Source organism: Neoarius graeffei, chromosome 9, assembly GCF_027579695.1.
Source record: "Neoarius graeffei isolate fNeoGra1 chromosome 9, fNeoGra1.pri, whole genome shotgun sequence".
NCBI classification, from domain to species: Eukaryota; Metazoa; Chordata; class Actinopteri; order Siluriformes; family Ariidae; genus Neoarius; species Neoarius graeffei.
The window spans coordinates 42,138,691-42,159,398 of record NC_083577.1 but is presented as its reverse complement, the minus strand read 5'-3'; the positions used below and the strand labels follow the sequence as shown (position 1 = coordinate 42,159,398).

The 20,708-nt window shown below is 41.3% G+C and overlaps 2 protein-coding genes across 5 annotated transcripts in view; one reads left to right on the top strand and one right to left on the bottom strand.

Annotated features, from left to right (window-relative positions):
* The window catches only part of si:ch211-168k14.2 (phospholipase D1), a 47,807-nt gene extending 32,840 nt beyond the window's left edge, over window positions 1–14,967 (top strand). Inside the window, exons 21-26 of the mRNA XM_060928700.1 lie at window positions 84–197; window positions 408–457; window positions 8,460–8,594; window positions 8,989–9,142; window positions 10,586–10,703; window positions 14,743–14,967. Coding sequence (XP_060784683.1) covers window positions 84–197; window positions 408–457; window positions 8,460–8,594; window positions 8,989–9,142; window positions 10,586–10,703; window positions 14,743–14,967 — 796 coding nt within the window. The remainder of the gene's footprint in view (window positions 1–83; window positions 198–407; window positions 458–8,459; window positions 8,595–8,988; window positions 9,143–10,585; window positions 10,704–14,742) is intronic.
* A 532-nt stretch (window positions 14,968–15,499) lies between these two features.
* nalcn (sodium leak channel, non-selective) overlaps window positions 15,500–20,708 on the bottom strand; it is a 214,278-nt gene continuing 209,069 nt past the window's right edge. For all 4 annotated transcript variants that reach the window (XM_060929521.1, XM_060929523.1, XM_060929524.1 and 1 more), the window contains one exon: window positions 15,500–16,584. In XM_060929521.1, coding sequence (XP_060785504.1) covers window positions 16,442–16,584 — 143 coding nt within the window. In that variant the 3' untranslated portion in view covers window positions 15,500–16,441. The remainder of the gene's footprint in view (window positions 16,585–20,708) is intronic.

The following is a 20,708-nucleotide window of genomic DNA, read 5'->3' as shown; positions in this document are numbered from 1 at the left end:
CACACACACCAGCACAGTGTGAGACACTTGTCAGACAGACCAAGACGCTTGCTCGTGTCTCTGATCATGTCTCAGTCCTGCAGAGAGAAGAAAAAGTTCCGGGTGTACGTCGTGATGCCTTTGCTGCCTGGCTTTGAAGGTGACATCTCCTCCGGAGGGGGACAAGCCATCAAGGCAATCATGCACTTTAATTACAGGTAATCACTGACACATGCTTCATCTGGAATCACCAAATTGCTTCAATTAAATGCTTAGAAGCAGACTGGACAATTATACACAGGCAATGCCGAAACAACAGGTCTCATGCTACACAGAAGCCATTACAGGGCAAAGATGGGGGGGGGGGGGACTTGGGATCATGGAGCTATGTAATGGTGACAGGCACGGTGCTGTCTGTGTACCTTCAGGACCATGTGCAGAGGAGAGCACTCCATTATTGACAGACTCAAACGTGTGAGTAAGTAGAGCTCCTTCTGCTGTTTTGGTTGTCTGGATTCAAAATAGCATAGACCACCTGAAAAGCAAACTCAAATAATTCATTTCACTTGACTTTGAATCGACTTAATATTGAAGCTGTGTTATAATTACAATGTATATATTACGGTAACTGGTTAACCATTTACAGGACTAATTTAGAACCCCAGGAGAACCCTTATCAAAAAGAAGTTTACTTCAAGTTCATTTTATTAAGTATACTTAAGTAAAGTTAAAGTATATTTCCTTAAGTATACTTTTGTGTACCAAGTATACTGATATCAATGTACTTACAGTATACTTGTAAGTAAACTAATCGAATTCTTCTTGGGACTAAATTGGCCCACTTTTAGTTTATAAAAAGTATACTTTAAGTCTAAGAGAAGTAAACTCTGAGTATGGAGCACTTGCATGTGACATCACAGCCGATCCAGATTGTGACAGACGCCATCTTGTCGGTCAAACGCCATATTTCCGCCTTCTACTTCTACCTTTTCTTCTGGAAAAACCTACTATATACAATTCTACTACAACGGCTGCAAGCTCTCCCTACCTGTGCACGTTTTTTTGTGTGTATTTTTGCGTGTTGTTCGTCTGTACCGGACTTCAATATCCACTACAACCGTATGGACTTACTGGACATTGGTTTCCAGCAGAAAATGACGGTTTGTAGCGATTTCCATCGCATGCACAACATTCCGGACGAGAGAAAAAAAAAAAAAACATTCCGGACGAGATAGCGAGACCAGTGGGGTCTCCGTGGATTATTATTGGAAGCAAAGCTAAGGAGGCGGCGCCGGGAGAGGAAGCAAAAGCGAGTCAGAGTTGACTAAGCTCAGAAAACAGCCACTCAAATCTCCACTGCTAAGCCTCTACCTCTCCAACGCCAGGTAAACAAGACTGACGATTTGGAATTACCTTATTCTATTCTATAATCGGCTGGTCAGTGCTATACTCAATACTTAAGTGACTTACCCATCCAGTGAGGATCATTTTCTTGTTTACAAGATGCCACATCTGAGTCGCTGACAAATCCTGAATTTCTGTAAAGATAACTGTCCAGAGATTTATAAGCACGCAGTGCTTCACCACTGAACAGCGAGGGAAAGTTAATGAGGTAATCATACACGTCCGGGTATTCCACCTCTGGCAGTTCAACATCCACTGACACGGTCGTGAAAACTCCGTCCGGAAAGCCATAAGGGTCACTAATCTGTAGATCGTTTATTTTAGACATATATCTAGTTATCTGTTCATTAGAAAAATGAGCCGTGTAGTTCGTTGGTTGAAATTGATCCATTCTGTACACGAGTGCAGCAGTATTCAGCTGTGCTGTTGACCGACAAGATGGCGGCTGTGTACTTTCCGGTCACGTGACTGCAAGATCTCTATACAACTAGTATTTTTTATTTTGTACTGCAAGTATACCACATGTAGTGGTTAGTGCTGTCGCCTCACAGCAAGAAGGTCCGGGTTCGAGCCCCGTGGCCAGCGAGGGCCTTTCTGTGCGGAGTTTGCATGTTCTCCCCGTGTCCGCGTGGGTTTCCTCCAGGTGCTCCGGTTTCCCCCACAGTCCAAAGACATGCAGGTTAGGTTAACTGGTGACTCTAAATTGACCGTAGGTGTGAATGTGAGTGTGAATGGTTGTCTGTGTGTCAGCCCTGTGATGACCTGACGACTTGTCCAGGGTGTACCCCGCCTTTCACCCGTAGTCAGCTGGGATAGGCTCCAGCTTGCCTGCAACCCTGTAGAACAGGATAAAGCAGCTAGAGGTAATGAGATGAGATGAGTATACCACAAGTAAACTTATACAGGTAGTCATCAACTTACAACCTATGCGACTTACGACCGATCGACTTTACGACCGTCTGGTTATGACTGGCAAGTGTTTCCCAGCTGAGCTAGCTGAGCGTACGACAGTTTCCGCCCCAGCTCCCAGCAGTGCCTCTCGCTGCGTACAACAGTTTCCGCCCCAGCTCCAGGCACATGCGCAGTCTCTCTCACGCTCCCTCGCGCACTCCATCATACAGTTTCCGCCCCAGCTCCTGGTTTATGAAACGAGCAAATGCTCCTGCCAGCCCGAGCGCTGCAACAGCTGATGATGACGTAGACGACCCACAGCCAAGCACCAGTGATGCCAGCGGTCACTAAATTTTGTATTTTGCTATGTTTTACATTTGTATTTTGGTATGTTTCAAACTAAAATGTTTTCTATTTTTCACCCCTGTATTTCGTATTTTTTGTTTTGCACATATTAAACGAATTGTACTGTACGCAGTGTAGTATGCAGTGTTTGACTTAAACCAAATAATGAGCCAAGGTAATGAAATAAGAAAATGTTGATAAAATAAGACTTTAAGATGATTACAATATCATTACACATCACAATATACTTACGTTCATTTAACATAGGCCGACTTACGACCAGATCGGTTTACAACCGGTCAGTCATAACCAAACGCAGTCGTAAGTCGACGACTACCTGTATACTAATATTTTACTAGTTGTATACTTATAGTCCACTTTTTACTTTACTAAAGTATACTTCGTAGTATACTGGAAATATACTATGAGTTTACTTGTTTTATACTTCTAGTCCACTTTTTAGTTTACTAAAGTATACTTTGTAGTACACTGGAAATATACTACTGGTTTACTCGTTACACACTTCTAGTCCACTTTTTAGTTTATAAAAGTATACTTTATAGCATATTGGAAATATACTATTAGTTACTGGTTATATACATCTAGTCCACTTTTTAGTTTTGAAGTTTACTGCAATTAGCCCTCTAGGTATACTATTAGTTTTCTAGCCCTGACCCTTACCTCATGCACACTACCAGAAGACAACTTAAATGTTTTGTACCTTAAGTTACAATGAAGTTATAAAGGTAAGAATTCACAAAATAACAACAGATACTCAGGATTAAGAACATATTCATTTTCTTTAAAAATCAAAATTTAAAGCAACATTGTATTAAATGCCAAAAAACAACTGAAATCGACATCCAAGCTCTAAAGAAAAATAAATAAATGTAATTATTCCACTCAGGAGAAATAAAAATAAAAAATAAAAATAAAAACCTTATATGGAACCACAGACATACCTAAGAGTCAACAATGCTGAAGCACAACTACAGGGCAAGTACACTTAAACATAAGGCACAAATATTTTAATACTTTATTACACTTTTGTTAAGTATATCTTGATCAAAAGTTTAAGTATAAGCTTAATATACTTAGACTTTTCTATATTCTTTTCAGTATAAGCCAAGTATACTTATGTATAACTTTATTAAGTATATCTCTGATAAGTAAATAAAAAGTAAACTGAAAGCATACTCTCTTATTTTTAGTTTAAAAGAAGTATACTAGAAGCGCACTTGAATAAACTTCTTTTTTGTAAGGGAATCTCAGAGTGGATAATGAATAAACATTTAGGGATTTAATCCAACACTTTTATTTATGTTTCCTGATTTAGTACTGTATATAAATCATATGCTTGTGGCCTTTGCAGTCACCAGAGCTACACCCAATTGAACACCGATTAGAAATTTATTGCTCGTGTTATACCCCATTCCCACTCTCACTGAAAACCATATATTTTCTGCTATTATCTTGTAATGGTGTCCTGCGGGAATGGAAGAAATACGACAAAGTCGAAACGTTAATCTATCCCCTGGTGACCTCGTAACATTTATGGGAATCTTTTGTCACAGCTCCAGTGGGAATCAGAACCACCAGATTTACGTGCTGTGACCAGTCATGACGTTGCTGGTGTAAATGATGATGATGTGATATTGCGATGGAACTACTCATATTGCCTCAATGTAAAGCAACCGGCAGCAAACTCAAAACAAAAAGCAAAGAAAACATCCACTGATATAAGCATAAATGTTATAAATAGCCTTTGCTTGAACAAAATAAATGTTCAGAAACAGGAAGACAACTCTCTCAACAGAGACATGATGCAGCTCAACTGGGACCATGTTCCTAATTAGCTATTGTCTCAGCTTGGGCTTTTCACTATAATGGACTTGCTGCCTCCCAAATTAAACGTCTTGCATGTTTTACACGTCTCGCTGAAGTTCGTACTACATAGAATCCCATTAAATACAGTCCGATGGGAATATACAATATCTGAGTGGGAATGAACATTTGTTATCTATCCCGTATTATTTCATCCACATTCACTGGATATGAGCAACCATGCACTCTGATTGGCTACTCTACTACTAGACTATCAGCTCATATACTGTGAGTAGAGAAAAACAAAATGGCAGAGTGTGTTGCTGAACCAACTGAAGATGAAATTAAAAACTCTACTCAAACCCCCCCCCCAAAAAAAAGCAACAAAATATGGAATAAAAGTATTTGATGGTAAGAATGGATCGGTATTTTATTTTTCAAGAATTATTATTACAGCATTTTTCACAAATTGCTACTGTCATTTCGCCGGTTTGTTTAGGGGGTCATTTCATCGAGAAATCTTCCCAGAAGACTGAGCTGCGATCTCAGAGCGTGGCTTGGTTGCCGCAGGTCGTACACAGCCGACGGTTGACCGAGGGTTGATCACGCCTTGGTCTTCCATGGTTGCACGTGGTCGAGGAATGGTCTCCCCGACAAAGAGATCGTAGCTTGTTTTTTTGACATGTTTGACCCGTACGCTCCCTATTCTTCCCATGGGCACGATTGGATTCCAAAGAGGATTAAGGTGCGACCTACTTCAACCAATAAAGATCGACCATCGCTTAAGTTGCGACCTACCTTGGCCTAATCCTATTAAAGCTACGCGTACTGAATGTCATAAATAGGGCGCATAAAGAGGATTAAGGTGCGACCTACTTCAACCAATAAAGATCGACCATCGCTTAAGTTGCGACCTATCTTCGCCTGAACGTCATATAAATAGGGCGCAATAGCATGATGCAGAGCGATTGGGTCCATGTTGTCCCTTCAGAGGCTGGTCAAAAACTGATGGTCTGCCACCGATCGCCGGGCCTTTTTATACGGTCACAGTGGGTCGCACGCAAATCTGGGCGACCATGACAAATTTGCGCGTAGCTCAGGCGAGAATCTGTCTAGAAAAGATCGATAATTGAGCGTACAGAGCGAGGCTAGAACGTTTATATCGCAGGCTAAATCGTATTGATCAAGGGTACGTTGCAACTCGTACGTAGCTAGATCGGCCAAGATTGAGCCTTGATCGGCCGAGGTCGCGCACTTGCAAGGATAGATCGCCGAGAGATCAACACTATGTCGCAGATTGGTCGAACAGAACGAGCCTTGGTCGTGTTAAGATCGCATCAGATCGAGTGGATAGACGCAAGTAGAGCGTATGTAAAGCGTCTACAGAGCGTATAGGATGCAGGTAGAGCGTACACATCGAAGGTCGAACGAGATAACATTGAACATAGAGCGTACACAGAAAATAATGGGTTTAGGTCGCACGGATTTTGCCCGCGACTACGGGAAAACATAGCTGTGATCATAGTTGCGTGCGATTTTTCCAGATCATACTCGGTGAAACGAGAGGCTTACGTTCTAAGCAGAAATGATTTTGTCGGACACTTTGTATAAAGTTTTTATTTATCAAATTTTCACAAAATAAATACAAATTTTCTGTTTCTCAAAATCCAGTGAATGTAGATATAAGAAAACAGTTATTCCACTCATTCTCGTCGTACATGGCTTATAGCAAATTTGGCGCTACGTGCCTCGTCCGCTATCAGCTCATGTACGGCTTGATTTCCTGGAATAACTCATCTCATCTCATTATCTGTAGCCGCTTTATCCTTCTACAGGGTCGCAGGCAAGCTGGAGCCTATCCCAGCTGACTACGGGCGAAAGGCGGGGTACACCCTGGACAAGTCACCAGGTCATCACAGGGCTGACACATAGACACAGACAACCATTCACACTCACATTCACACCTACGCTCAATTTAGAGTCACCAGTTAACCTAACCTGCATGTCTTTGGACTGTGGGGGAAACCGGAGCACCCGGAGGAAGCCCACGCGGACACGGGGAGAACATGCAAACTCCGCACAGAAAGGCCCTCGCCGGCCACGGGGCTCGAACCCAGGACCTTCTTGCTGTGAGGCGACAGCGCTAACCACTACACCACCGTGCCGCCCTCCTGGAATAACTGTTAATTGTTTTTATCTCATACAGTTACTGATTTTATATGTGATAGAGGATTTAGAAAATGGTCTCTACCACCATCCTCAAACCCCCTGTGGAGAAATATATTTGGTAAGAATGGTGTTCATCCCTCCTACATTTCCAGAAACATGTAGAATCTGTGCCAAGGCACATTAAAGCAGTTCTGATGGTTTGCTAAGAAACACAGGATATACACTCACCGGCCACATTATTAGGAACATCCATGCAATTTTCCAATGTTCAACTGCCTATCTTTGATCATACTAAGCCCACTGTAACCTCAGATTCCTGTTCTTGGATCACAGGAGTGGAATCCAGTGTAGTCTTCTAATTTGTACCTTAATTTTGGTTGGGGTTGTTTTCCCTTAATTTGTTACCCATTGATGTGTACATTATATACTGTAGCTACAAATTCATTCATTCATTCATTCTTCTTCAGTAAGAGCTTTATGCTAATCAGGGTCACAATGGATCCAGAGCCTATCCTGTAAACACTCAGCATGTGGCAGGAAAACATCCAAGACTGTATGTAACGTATATACTGTACTGCGCTATGAAAATGAAATTGGAAAGCTAATTTGATATTTTCTCCATTAAGGTGTCATTAGGGATACATTTATAAATTTATATACAGTACCAGTGAAGGTTTGGACACACCTTCTAATTAAATGGTTTTTCTTTACTTTTATTAATTAAAAGTCACTTCATGTCTTAAAGTAATGATGGATGTCGTTTCTCTTTACTTAGTTGAGCGGTTCTTGACATAATATGGGATTACTACAGTTGTGGAATAGGGCTATTTACTGTATTTTTATTATTTACTATTTACTGTTTGATGACCGGGGCAGCACGGGACAGTTAGCACTGTCGGCTCACGGTAAGAAGGTTCTGGGTTCGAGCCCCGTGGCCGGCGAGGGCCTTTCTGTGTGGAGTTTGCATGTTCTCCCCGTGTCCGCGTGGGTTTCCTCCGGGTGCTCCGGTTTCCCCCACAGTCCAAAGACATGCAGGTTAGGTTAACTGGTGACTCTAAATTGACCGTAGGTGTGAATGTGAGTGTGAATGGTTGTCTGTGTCTATGTGTCAGCCCTGTGATGACCTGGCGACTTGTCCAGGGTGTACCCTGCCTCTTGCCCGTAGTCAGCTGGGATAGGCTCCAGCTTGCCTGCGACCCTGTAGAACAGGATAAGCAGCTACAAATAATGGATGGATGGATGTTTGATGATCTAAGATGCATTAAGAAGGCAAGAAATTGCACTAATTTACTTTTGACGAGGCACTTGTTAATTGAAAAGCATTCCAGGTGACGACCTCATGAAGCTGGTTAAGATAATGCCAATAGTGTGTAAAGCATCATCAAGGTAAATGCTGGCTACTTTGAAGAATCTAAAATATGAAACATATTTTATTTTTTAACACTTTTTTTTGTTTACCACATAATTCCATATATGTTCATATGGTATTTCATAGGTTTGAGTCTTCAGGATTGTTGTACAATGTAGAAAATAGTCAAAATGCACAAAAACCTATGAATGAGTCAGGGTGTCCAAACTTTTGACTGGTACTGTGTGCAAAATTTAAGTCTGGAATTTATATATTTCTGTGAAGCTGCTTTGTGATAATGCCATTGTAAAAAACACGATCCAAATAAAATTGAACTGTATGTTTTGTATGTATAATACAGCTTCTATATTAAGTACATTAATAGATACAGTATAATTGAATAATTGATAGTTGATTGGATTACTCATGGCTGATTTACTGAAGGCAAATGTTTAATACATACCATATATGGTGTGTGTGTGTGTGTGTGTGTGTGTAGTGGCTGACTGTTGGATCAACTACATCTCTTTCTGTGGTTTACGCACTCATGCTGATCTGGATGGCCGTCTGGTTACTGAGCTCATCTATGTGCACAGCAAGCTCATGATCGTGGATGACCGCACTGTCATCATTGGTCAGTCATGCTGCTGACAAAATATACATGCACTCCAACACACACACACAAAAAGGCACATAATAGAATATGACAATAAAGTACATATGTTAATACATGTATACATCTTCTATCTGTGGCATATTTGGCTAATCATTTGGCCTCCAGGGCTGCAATTGAGGTGACTGTTGTGAGCAGATCCATTGCACAGTCAGGTTAATCAATACACTGGCACAGCTTGGCTCTTGGGCACTGAGCAGAATTTTCACGAGGGCCACTAGATGGCAGCAGAGTCAAAGAGATGTCATTCATGTGTGCCTCGAATCCACAGTTGGTTACTACAAGGTACTTCTTTCTCCTCAGTTTTCATCACTGAAATATAAAAATTCATTCTTAGGAATGTGTTTTTGTGCAGGTTCTGCTAATATCAATGACAGGAGCATGCTGGGGAAGAGGGACAGTGAGATGGCTGTAGTGGTGGAGGACACAGAGGTCCAGGACTCACTAATGGATGGAGAGACCTACCAGGCTGGCAGATTTGCCCTGTCCCTACGCATGGAGTGCTTCAGGTGGGTAATCTCACTGCATTCAAACTCCTTTTTTTTTAACGAGAAAACATTGTGTTTGGGGGCGGCACGGTGGTGTAGTGGTTAGCGCTGTCGCCTCACAGCAAGAAGGTCCTGGGTTCGAGCCCCGTGGCCGGCGAGGGCCTTTCTGTGCGGAGTTTGCATGTTCTCCCCGTGTCCGCGTGGGTTTCCTCCGGGTGCTCCGGTTTCCCCCACAGTCCAAAGACATGCAGGTTAGGTTAACTGGTGACTCTAAATTGACCGTAGGTGTGAATGTGAGTGTGAATGGTTGTCTATGTGTCAGCCCTGTGATGACCTGGCGGCTTGTCCAGGGTGTACCCCGTCTTTCGCCCGTAGTCAGCTGGGATAGGCTCCAGCTTGCCTGCGACCCTGTAGAACAAGGGCAGCTAGAGATAATGAGATGAGATGAGAACATTGTCTTTGGCCCTACAGTTATTTGGATCTTTACACAAAACACAATATATAACAGTTATTCCACGAAATCGAGTCGTACATGAGCTGATAGCCGACGAGGCGTGTAGCACTGAGTTTGCTGTAAGCCATGTATGATGAGATTGAGTGGAATAACTGTTTTATTCTATCCACATTCACTAGATTTTGAGAATCAGCATTTTTATTTTTTGCAAATTTGACAAATAAAAACTTTATACAAAATGTCTGACAAAATAATTTCCACTTAGAATGTAAACAAACCAGCGAAATGACAGTAGCAATTTGTGAAAAATGCTATAATAATAATTCTTGAAAAATAAAAAAAGATACGTTCTTACAATCAAATTTTATTCCATATTTTGTTGCTTTTTTTATTTTTGGGGTTTTGTTTTTGAGTAGAGTTTTTATTTCGTCCTCAGTTGGTTCAGCAAAATGCTCCGCCATTTTGTTTTTCTCTACTCACGGTATATGAGCTGATATCCTAGTCGTAGAGTAGCCAATCAGAGCACGCAACTGTTTATATCCAGTGAATGTGGATAGAATAAAAAGCTATGGGCAGCACAGCCATGCAGTGGTTAGTACTGTTGCCTCACAGCAACCAGGATCTGGGTTGGAACCTGCTGGGGGCTTTTCCGTGTGGCATTTGCATGTTTCCCTATCCCTGTAAGGGTTTCCAGTGGGTGCTCCAGGCTTCCTCTCACAGTCCAAAAACCTGTGGATTAGGTCAGTTAACTACTCTAAATTGCCCATAAGTATGATTGTGAATGCTTGTCTGTCTCCTGTCCAGGGTGTACCCTGTCTCTCACCCAATGTCAGCTGGGATTGGCTCCAGCTCACCCACGACATGCAGCAGATCAGCAGTATAAAAAAAAAATGGATGGCTGCCTGGATGGATGTTTTTAAGGGCATAACTGTTGTTTGGGTTGAGATAATGAGCTTTATACTGATAGCGTTTGCAGCTAGTGGGTAAATGAGCTTGTATGTATGTGATAGAGTTGTGCTTGGACTGCTGGGAGACTACAGCGTGGACATCAGTGATCCCATCAGTGACAGGTTCTACAAGGAGATCTGGATGGTGACTGCAGCCAAAAACGCCAGTGTCTATGACAAGGTAAATAATATCTGAGATCTTAGATAGGGTGGTGCAACCACTGTCAACATGCACCAAACAGTTAAGTTCATTATTAGAACAGGCCCACTTTCATCAATGAGGTGAAATAGACCCCTTCGCACTAAACGTCATTCATACGTAAGAGGAAATTGCGCGCGCAGCCTGGACCCAAAAAAGGGGCAGCGCCATTGTTTCTGAGTCCAGGTTGCGCGCGCATCCTGGCAACAGTCGGTTTGTTTACAAACATGCGAAGGGGTCTATTAGTTCAACAGTCAAGAATCTCCTTGATCCAAATGTTAAATGTATTGAAAAGGCTGCACAGCAATGCTCTGTTTGCGCTGGTGCTTTTATGATGATACATGTATAATTGTTGTAATCAGTTTTTCATTTAGATGACATCATGATGCAGTATGTAATTGACCCACATTTATAGATTGTAAGGGCAATATCAATACCTGTCTGATATTTTTGTCTTTAAAAACTACTCAGCTTTAAAAATACTTTAGCACTTGAAAAATACAAGAAAAATATACAACTAAAAACACAACTGGGGGCGTCGTGGCTCAGGTGGATAAGGCGCTGTACTATAAATCCGGGGACCCGGGTTCGATTCCGACCCAAGGTCATTTCCTGATCCCTCCCTGTCTCTCTCTCTCCTCCACTCATTTCCTGTCTCTACACTGTCCTATCCAATAAAGGTGAAAAAGCCCAAAAAAATATCCTTAAAAAAAAAAAAAAAAACTGCATCTTTAAAAAAGCAACAACACTTTCCTTGCAAATATAATAAGTCTAACAAAGTTACAAAAAATACAGTCAAGTTTCTTTATATGTACCCATTTACAGCTTTTTAATGTGTTGCAGGACAGGATCAAATTAATCCAAATTCATCTATATCCAGCAAACAAAATCCACAATTTTTTGCTGAATATGGATCTGGGGTATCGGATCGGTGCCATCTCTAATTGTAAACATTACTGTCTCCTCCAGACTTCTCCTCACACAGAAATTTTTTTTTATGATAATCATGGCCCCTATTGGAACCATTCATTTCTCATCTCATTATCCTGTTCTACAGGGTTGCAGGCGAGCTGGAGCCTATCCCAGCTGACTACGGGCGAAAGGCGGGGTACACCCTGGACAAGTCGCCAGGTCATCACAGGGCTGACACATAGACACAGACAACCATTCACACTCACATTCACACCTACGCTCAATTTAGAGTCACCAGTTAACCTAACCTGCATGTCTTTGGACTGTGGGGGAAACCGGAGCACCCGGAGGAAACCCACGCGGACACGGGGAGAACATGCAAACTCCGCACAGAAAGGCCCTCGCCGGCCACGGGGCTCGAACCCGGACCTTCTTGCTGTGAGGCGACAGCGCTAACCACTACACCACCGTGCCGCCCCGGAATCATTCAAATGATGACAAATTAATTGATGTTTAAATCTACAACCCCAGATCAGAAAAAAGTTGGAACGGTATGTAAAATGCAAATACAAAAGAAAGCAGTGATTTCTAAATTTACTTTGACTTGTATTTCATTGCAGACAGTATGAAACCAAGATATTTTTTTCCTGGTCAACTTCAATTCATTTTTTAATATACATCCATTTCTGTGTTTCAGGCCTGCAACACATTCCTCGAATAGTTGCGACAGGGAAAATTTAGGGTTAGTAATGAGGTAAAACGATTAAATAATGATGTGATTTGAAACGGGTGATGTGAACAGGTGATTGTAATCATGATTTGGAACAAAATCAGAATCTAGCAAAAGGACTAGGCTTTGGGGAACAAAGATGGGCCAAGGGTCTCCAATTTGTCAACATGAAGAAAAGTATTGAAATGCTCAAAAATGTTCCTCAGAGAAAAATACAAAGGGATTTGGATATGTCACCTTCTACGGTGCATAGCATCATTAAATGATTCAAGGAAACTGGAGGAATTTTGGTGCATAAAGGGCAAGGGCACAAGCCTAAGCTGAACACCCATGACCTCTTATCCCTCAGACAGCATCAAGAACCATCATTCATCTGTAGCTGAAATAACCACATGGGCTCGGGATTACTTTAGCAAACCTTTGTCAAGCACGACAATACGGAGTTACATTCACAAATGCCAGTTAAAACTTTACCGTGCAAAAAGGAAGCATTATGTTAACTGTGTCCAGAAGCGTTCTCAACTTCTCTGGGCTCTGAGGCTTCTCGGATGGACCATCACACAGTGGAAACATGTATTGTGGTCAGACAAATCAGTATTCCAGGTCTTTTTTTTGGAAGAAATGGACGCCATGTGCTCGGGACCAAAGATGAAAAGGGCCATCCAGACTGTTACCAGGAACAAGTCCAAAAGCCGGGGTCTGTCATGGTATGGGGTTGTGTTAGTGCCCTCTGCAAAGGCAACTTATACTTCTGTGATAGCAGCATTAATGCAGAAAAGTACACTGAGATTTTGGAGCAACAAACTCTCCTGTCAAGATGACATCTTTTCCAGGGATATTTCAACAAGACAATGTAAAACCACATTCTGCACACATTACAAAGGCATGGCTGCAGAAGAAGAGGGTGCCTGTCCCCTCTGTCCCCAATAGAGAATGTGTGGCAATTTTGAAATAAAAAATATGACCATGACGACCCCGTACTGTTGCACATCTTAAGACCTGTTTACAGGAAGAATGGGACAAAATAACAACAGAAACACTTCAATACATGCTTTAAATCCCAACTTTTTTTAAAATGTGTTGCAAGAATCAAAATTGGAATGTGTTTAGCTTGAAACAAACAAGCAAACAACATAATTCATGAGGTAAAACATTAAATAATATGATGTATGGTTTTGAGTACAATACAGGTCAAAGATTATTTATAAATCATCGTTTTCAGTTTTAATTTCAATTTTAACTTACTGTCCCAACTTTTTCTGATTTGGGTTTGTATATATTTAATATTGCCCTTGACTACCATTCCACATTTTAAAGGAACAGTCCACCGTACTTCCATAATGAAATATACTCTTATCTGAATTGAGACGAGCTGCTCCGTACCTCTCCGAGCTTTGCGCGACCTCCCAGTCAGTCAGACGCAGTCAGACGCGCTGTCACTCCTGTTAGCGATGTAGCTAGGCTCAGCATGGCCAATGGTATTTTTTGGGGCTGTAGTTAGATGCGACCAAACTCTTCCACGTTTTTCCTGTTTACATAGGTTTATATGACCAGTGATATGAAACAAGTTCAGTTACACAAATTGAAACGTAGCGATTTTCTATGCTATGGAAAGTCCGCACTATAATGACAGGCGTACTAACACCTTCTGCGCGCTTCGGCAGCGCATTGATATCTGAGCTCCGTATCAATGCGCTGCTGAAGCACGCAGAAGGTGTTAGTACGCCTGTCATTATAGTGCGGACTTTCCATAGCATAGAAAATCGCCACGTTTCAATTTGTGTAACTGAACTTTGTTCATATCACTGCTCATATAAACCTATGTAAACAGGAAAAATGCGGAAGAGTTTGGTCGCATCTAACTACAGCCCCAAAAAATACCATTGGCCATGCTGAGCCTAGCTACATTGCTAACAGGAGTGACAGCGCGTCTGACTGCGTCTGACTGACTGGGAGGTCGCGCAAAGCTCGGAGAGGTACGGAGCAGCTCGTCTCAATTCAGATAAGAGCATATTTCATTACGGAAGTACAGTGGACTGTTCCTTTAAGTGTGTTTACATTGTCTTACAGAAATACTGTCATCACAATAAATTGTCAGACAATGACGTGGGACTGAATTCTGTTCCTCAGCTGAATTGATATCATGCTAGAAAAACTGGCTCAAGGATAGAATCGCACAAATAACACATACTTATGTTTTCAGAAAGCTCTTTTTAACTAAATAGCTTACAAGTCTTCATTTATTTCTGAAGTCTGAATAGTGATATGCCCAATTTCAGTATCAAGTCTTCATGACACTCAATAATGAATATGGCCCTGTCCTAATACCACTGAGTGGTGGTGAGTTCATTAAAGATTGTGGGAATGTTGTGTGAGCAGGTATTCCGATGCTTACCCACGGACACAGTGCTGAATTATAAGATCCTGAGGGAGTACATGTCCCGCTCCTGCATGGCCACTGAAGACCCCATCCAGGCCTGCACTGAACTGAAGAAAGTCCGTGGCTTCCTGGTCCAGTTCCCTTTCTATTTCTTGTCTGAGGAAAACCTTTTTCCTTCCTTGAACTCTAAAGAGGGCATCATGCCCGTGGAGCTGTGGACCTAACTCAGTGGCAAATGTATTAATTTATTCATTCAAAGGAATGAAGTAAGAATTACATAAAATATAAGGAACTCACCTAACACAAGTTTAACTGTCAATGAAAGTTCCACACATTTGCACTCTACGTACTTTTGCGTTTTTGGTGAGACCAAAATTAACACATGGAACAGAACTTTACACTACCTCTTCAAGAAACACTGATGTTAGCCTTAACCTTAAACATTATTTTGAAAAGCGGTCAAAGGACCTTCATGCATTTCAGTCATGTCTTCCCTTTCTTTTGTATTTAATAAAGTTTGAGCAAAGACAGAATAAACAAGTACTGTATAACATAATTTTTTTTTTTATCAAAGAGCACCATGCTGTTGTAAATAATTAACCACATGCTGACCATGAATAAAAAAAAAATGTTTAACCTTTGTCTCTGATCAATTATGAAACAGGACATGAAAGTAACATTGCAACAGAACGCCATGTTATTATTAACAAGCTTTATTAGTTATAATTTAAAATCACATTATATCTATAAACTGCCTTTTTACAAAATAGATTTGTGATATTTTATATATTAAATAACCTAATATTTTTGTAATACTATTATTGTTATTGAGATTGTGCACAGTTAACTTGAACACACAGGGGTACATTCACTGTTTCGTCTGCAGTTTGAAGACCGTCGCTTACTGTGTCACAAAGCCAAATACATATAACAGACATTTATAAATGCAGCAACTCATAAGCAGCCCTGGAGATTATGTAAAGAAGACAGACACTGGCACAAAGACAAACAAAACAAAGACAGAGAAACTCTATATGGCTTTCAAGTTGGTTTAGGGTAGACATACAGTACAAGAACACGTATTGGCACTAAAGCTCTGTCAACATAACCATTCTTTTGGGTCTCAAATTACAATTCTGTTACATTTCCTGAGGACTCATACCATCTACTTTTTTGTGTGACTACATTACTAACACTAAAGCTTACAGAGAGCATCCACCAATAGCTAGAAGCTCTCAGATGCAGCCGAACAAGAACGGCTTGCTTAAAAAAAAAAAAGACCCATCAGATACTAAACCGTGATGAGTATAAATCGATAGACATTTCATTCAGCGGTTATGGTGATTAATTCATAATACATAATGGTGAATGGGTCTTTTGTGGACTGCTATTAAACCACAGATGGAAGATTGCTTTCAAAATGGCTTGGGAACCAGTCATTTCAGGGGCGCTAATAAATGGAATATAGATTTCTCTGCACATCTGCATACTTCAGCAATGCATATTATAAGCATGTTCAAATGCATACTGTATATCTTCTCCATATGTCGCTATCACTTTGTTTAATAGGCAGGAGCCTTTATTGGATATCGGATACTCTAGTAAGGAGCTAAACTTGGGGAATGAACAGAATTAAATTCTTTCTGACAGCATATACTTGAGTGCTTAGAGTGTGCGCATGTTTGAACCTATGGTGCCTCAAATATCAATGAGGTCATCGCCACTCTCATCGCTCTCCACGGTCAATTGTCGAGTCCACCACTTTTTAACCTCTGACCCTGAGGAGGCCTCGTCGTTTACTGGGTTCATCTTGCACACCATGGACTTCACGCTGGTGCGTCCTGAAGGACAACACAAAGACACGACCTTCAGTGTAATCATCCTGCCTGTTGTGAACATACCCTTGCCAGAGTATTTTAAATTCAATCATTCACAATATACTTGTACAGAATTACATCTTTTTTCCATTTCAGCATTGAAGGAACATTCCAGAAGGTTTGACCTAATTATCAGGAACAAATATTTTTTGGCACATTTCCCTGTATTCAGAGTACTACAAAAACCTGTTTATTCCAAAATCACTTATTAAAAAAACTTTAGGACAGTAAATACATTTTTACATGAATTTGTAATCATACATTTTGAGATTTGATTCCTTTTTAGGGGCGGCACGGTGGTGTAGTGGTTAGCACTGTCGCCTCACAGCAAGAAGGTCCTGGGTTTGAGCCCAGCGGCCGACGAGGGCCTTTCTGTGTGGAGTTTGCATGTTCTCCCCATGTCTGTGTGGGTTTCCTCAGAGTGCTCCAGTTTCCCCCAAAGACATGCAGGTTAGGTTAACTGGTGACTCTAAATTGACCGTAGGTGTGAATGTGAGTGTGAATGGTTGTCTGTGTCTATGTGCAGCCCTGTGATGACCTGGTGACTTGTCCAGGGTGTACCCCGCCTTTCGCCCGTAGTCAGCTGGGATAGGCTCCAGCTTGCCTGCGACCCTGCACAGGATAAGTGGTTACAGATGATGGATGGATGGATTTCTTTTTAAATAAATAAGAAGCTGGGGCAAAGTAGATACCATAAGTACACATACGGTTTGTAAAATCAGATGGCAGGTGGACATATTTTTGCCAGTACTTTATTACGGTATCTATTTCTGATCGGAGCTTGGAATTGAATGTTCAGTCCATCCAGCCATCCATTATCTATACTGCTTATCCGTCAGGGCCATGGGGGAAGCCAATCCCAGGTGACACTGGACGAGAGGCAGAGTACGCCCCAGGCAGGTCGCCAATCTATCACAGGGCTAACACTGAGGCCCTGTCCACACGGCAATGGATTCAGGTGAATCTGATAAAATTGTTTATCGTTTCGGCCTGGCGTCCACACGGCACCGGCGTTTTGGGTGCCCCAAAATGATATTTTTTGAGAACGGGTTCCAGAGTGGAAAAATCTGGCAACGGCGCCGTTGCGAAGTCGTCTGGATGAGTAGAACGGATTTGTTTACGATGACGTCACAACCACATGACTAGAACAAGCAGCACTCTCACGCGCATCATTCGTAACAACAGCAGCTTTTCTTTAAAATAAACAAGTAACTGAACCATTTCTTGAATTTCTTTTTTTTATTGGATAAGACTGCTTTTCAAAATGTTCACACACAATATAAAAAGTTATATAAATTATATAAAAATGCTTTTCAAAATGTTCACACACAATAAGAAAATTAAGTTATATAAAACTATGCACACTAATAAAACTAATTTGTACACACAGAAGGCACGATTTCCTCGCGTAGTCGCAGCCATCTTCTTCTTGTTGTTGTGTGTTTGTTCCTGACAGTACTTCACACCGGGTAGAAGAAGGGGTTTATGTGCATGCGTCCTACTTCTTCTATTGTTCTGGTGTCTCCGATGGGACCGTCTTACAGCGCACGTAGAGGTGTGGCATGTGTATTGCATTGTTTTCAGCAAGCGTTGCGTTGCCATATGTACCTGATATTTTACTGATCCGTTGCCCATGTGGACGCGATATTTTTTTTACCCGCTAAAAAAAAAAATCTTGTTGCCGTTGTCGTGTCGATGTAGCCTGAGATGCAAAAATATTCACACTCACATTTACACTGATGGGCAATTTAGAGTAACCAATTGATCTAATCTGCATGTCTTTGGACTGTGGGAGGAAACCGGAGCACTCAAAGGAAACCTACACAGGTACAGGGGGAACATGCAAACCCCACACAGAAAGGCCCCAGTTGGCTGTGAGGTTAAAACCCAGAACCTTCTTGCTGTGATGTGACACTGCTAACCACCATGCCTCCCCATGTTCAGGTCAATTGTATTAAAATGATTATGGAGCTCCATACCAATTATAGCTTCTTATTTATGAAGCCTACATGTTAGCCAAATGGCTGATTTTTGCCCTCAAACTAAAATGTTCATCAAATTTACTTTTACATCACTCTTATGATCTGCCACATTTGCTTTGATAAAAAGGTGCAGGCTCTTTATTAGTACATAAAATATAGAACTGCATCTTAAGACCTTTTTAGTGAAATGGTTATATTTCCAGATTTGCATTATATAGTTGTATATTTTAAAGCATATACGCAGAGCCATGGCCTCACTTTCGTTTATAAATGCCTTGAGACCTCAAGAATGGCACAGGAATAGTTTTAAGCATTAACAATAAATCTAATATACAACCCCAAGTCCAAAAAAGTTGGGACAAAGTACAAATTGTAAATAAAAACAGAATGCAATAATTTACAAATCTCAAAAACTGATATTGTATTCACAATAGAAAATAGACAACATATCAAATGTCGAAAGTGAGACATTTTGAAATTTCATGCCAAATATTGGCTCATTTGAAATTTCATGACAGCAACACATCTCAAAAAAGTTGGGACGGGGCAATAAGAGGCTGGAAAAGTTAAAGGTACAAAAAAGGAACAGCTGGAGGACCAAATTGTAACTCATTAGGTCAATTGGCAATAGGTCATTAACATGACTGGGTATAAAAAGAGCATCTTGGAGTGGCAGCGGCTCTCAGAAGTAAAGATGGGAAGAGGATCACCAATCCCCCTAATTCTGCGCCGACAAATAGTGGAGCAATATCAGAAAGGAGTTTGACAGTGTAAAATTGCAAAGAGTTTGAACATATCATCATCTACAGTGCATAATATCATCAAAAGATTCAGAGAATCTGGAAGAATCTCTGTGCGTAAGGGTCAAGGCCGGAAAACCATACTGGGTGCCCGTGATCTTCGGGCCCTTAGACGGTACTGCATCACATACAGGCATGCTTCTGTATTGGAAATCACAAAATGGGCTCAGGAATATTTCCAGAGAACATTATCTGTGAACACAATTCACCGTGCCATCCGCCACTGACAGCTAAAACTCTATAGTTCAAAGAAGAAGCCGTATCTAAACATGATCCAGAAGCGCAGACGTCTTCTCTGGGCCAAGGCTCATTTAAAATGGACTGTGGCAAAGTGGAAAACTGTTCTGTGGTCAGACGAATCAAAATTTGAAGTTCTTTATGGAAATCAGGGACGCCGTGTCATTCGGACTAAAGAGGAGAAGGACGACCCAAGTTGTTATCAGCGCTCAGTTCAGAAGCCTGCATCTCTGATGGTATGGGGTTGCATTAGTGCGTGTGGCTTGGGCAGCTTACACATCTGGAAAGACACCATCAATGCTGAAAGGTATATCCAGGTTCTAGAGCAACATATGCTCCCATCCAGACGACGTCTCTTTCAGGGAAGACCTTGCATTTTCCAACATGACAATGCCAAACCACATACTGCATCAATTACAGCATCATGGCTGCGTAGAAGAAGGGTCCGGGTACTGAACTGGCCAGCCTGCAGTCCAGATCTTTCACCCATAGAAAACATTTGGCGCATCATAAAACGGAAGATACAACAAAAAAGACCTAAGACAGTTGAGCAACTAGAATCCTACATTAGACAAGAACGGGTTAACATTCCTATCCCTAAACTTGAGCAACTTGTCTCCTCAGTCCCCAGACGTTTACAGACTGTTGTAAAGAGAAAAGGGGATGTCTCACAGTGGTAAACATGGCCTTGTCCCAACTTTTTTGAGATGTGTTGTTGTCATGAAATTTAAAATCACCTAATTTTTCTCTTTAAATGATACATTTTCTCAGTTTAAACATTTGATATGTCATCTATGTTCTATTCTGAATAAAATATGGAATTTTCAAACTTCCACATCATTGCATTCCGTTTTTATTTACAATTTGTACTTTGTCCCAACTTTTTTGGAATTGGGCTTGTAGTAATTTTTACGATTAAAGTGATTTATATAGGTAGCGGTCAGAGTGAATGACCTTGACATCCGTAACGTCACAGCAGGAAGTCTATCGGTCTCATCGCCATTTCCGCTATACTAAAACACAGAGCTGACTGCAACTCCGATCCTCCATTTTGAGCTATTTTATCGCC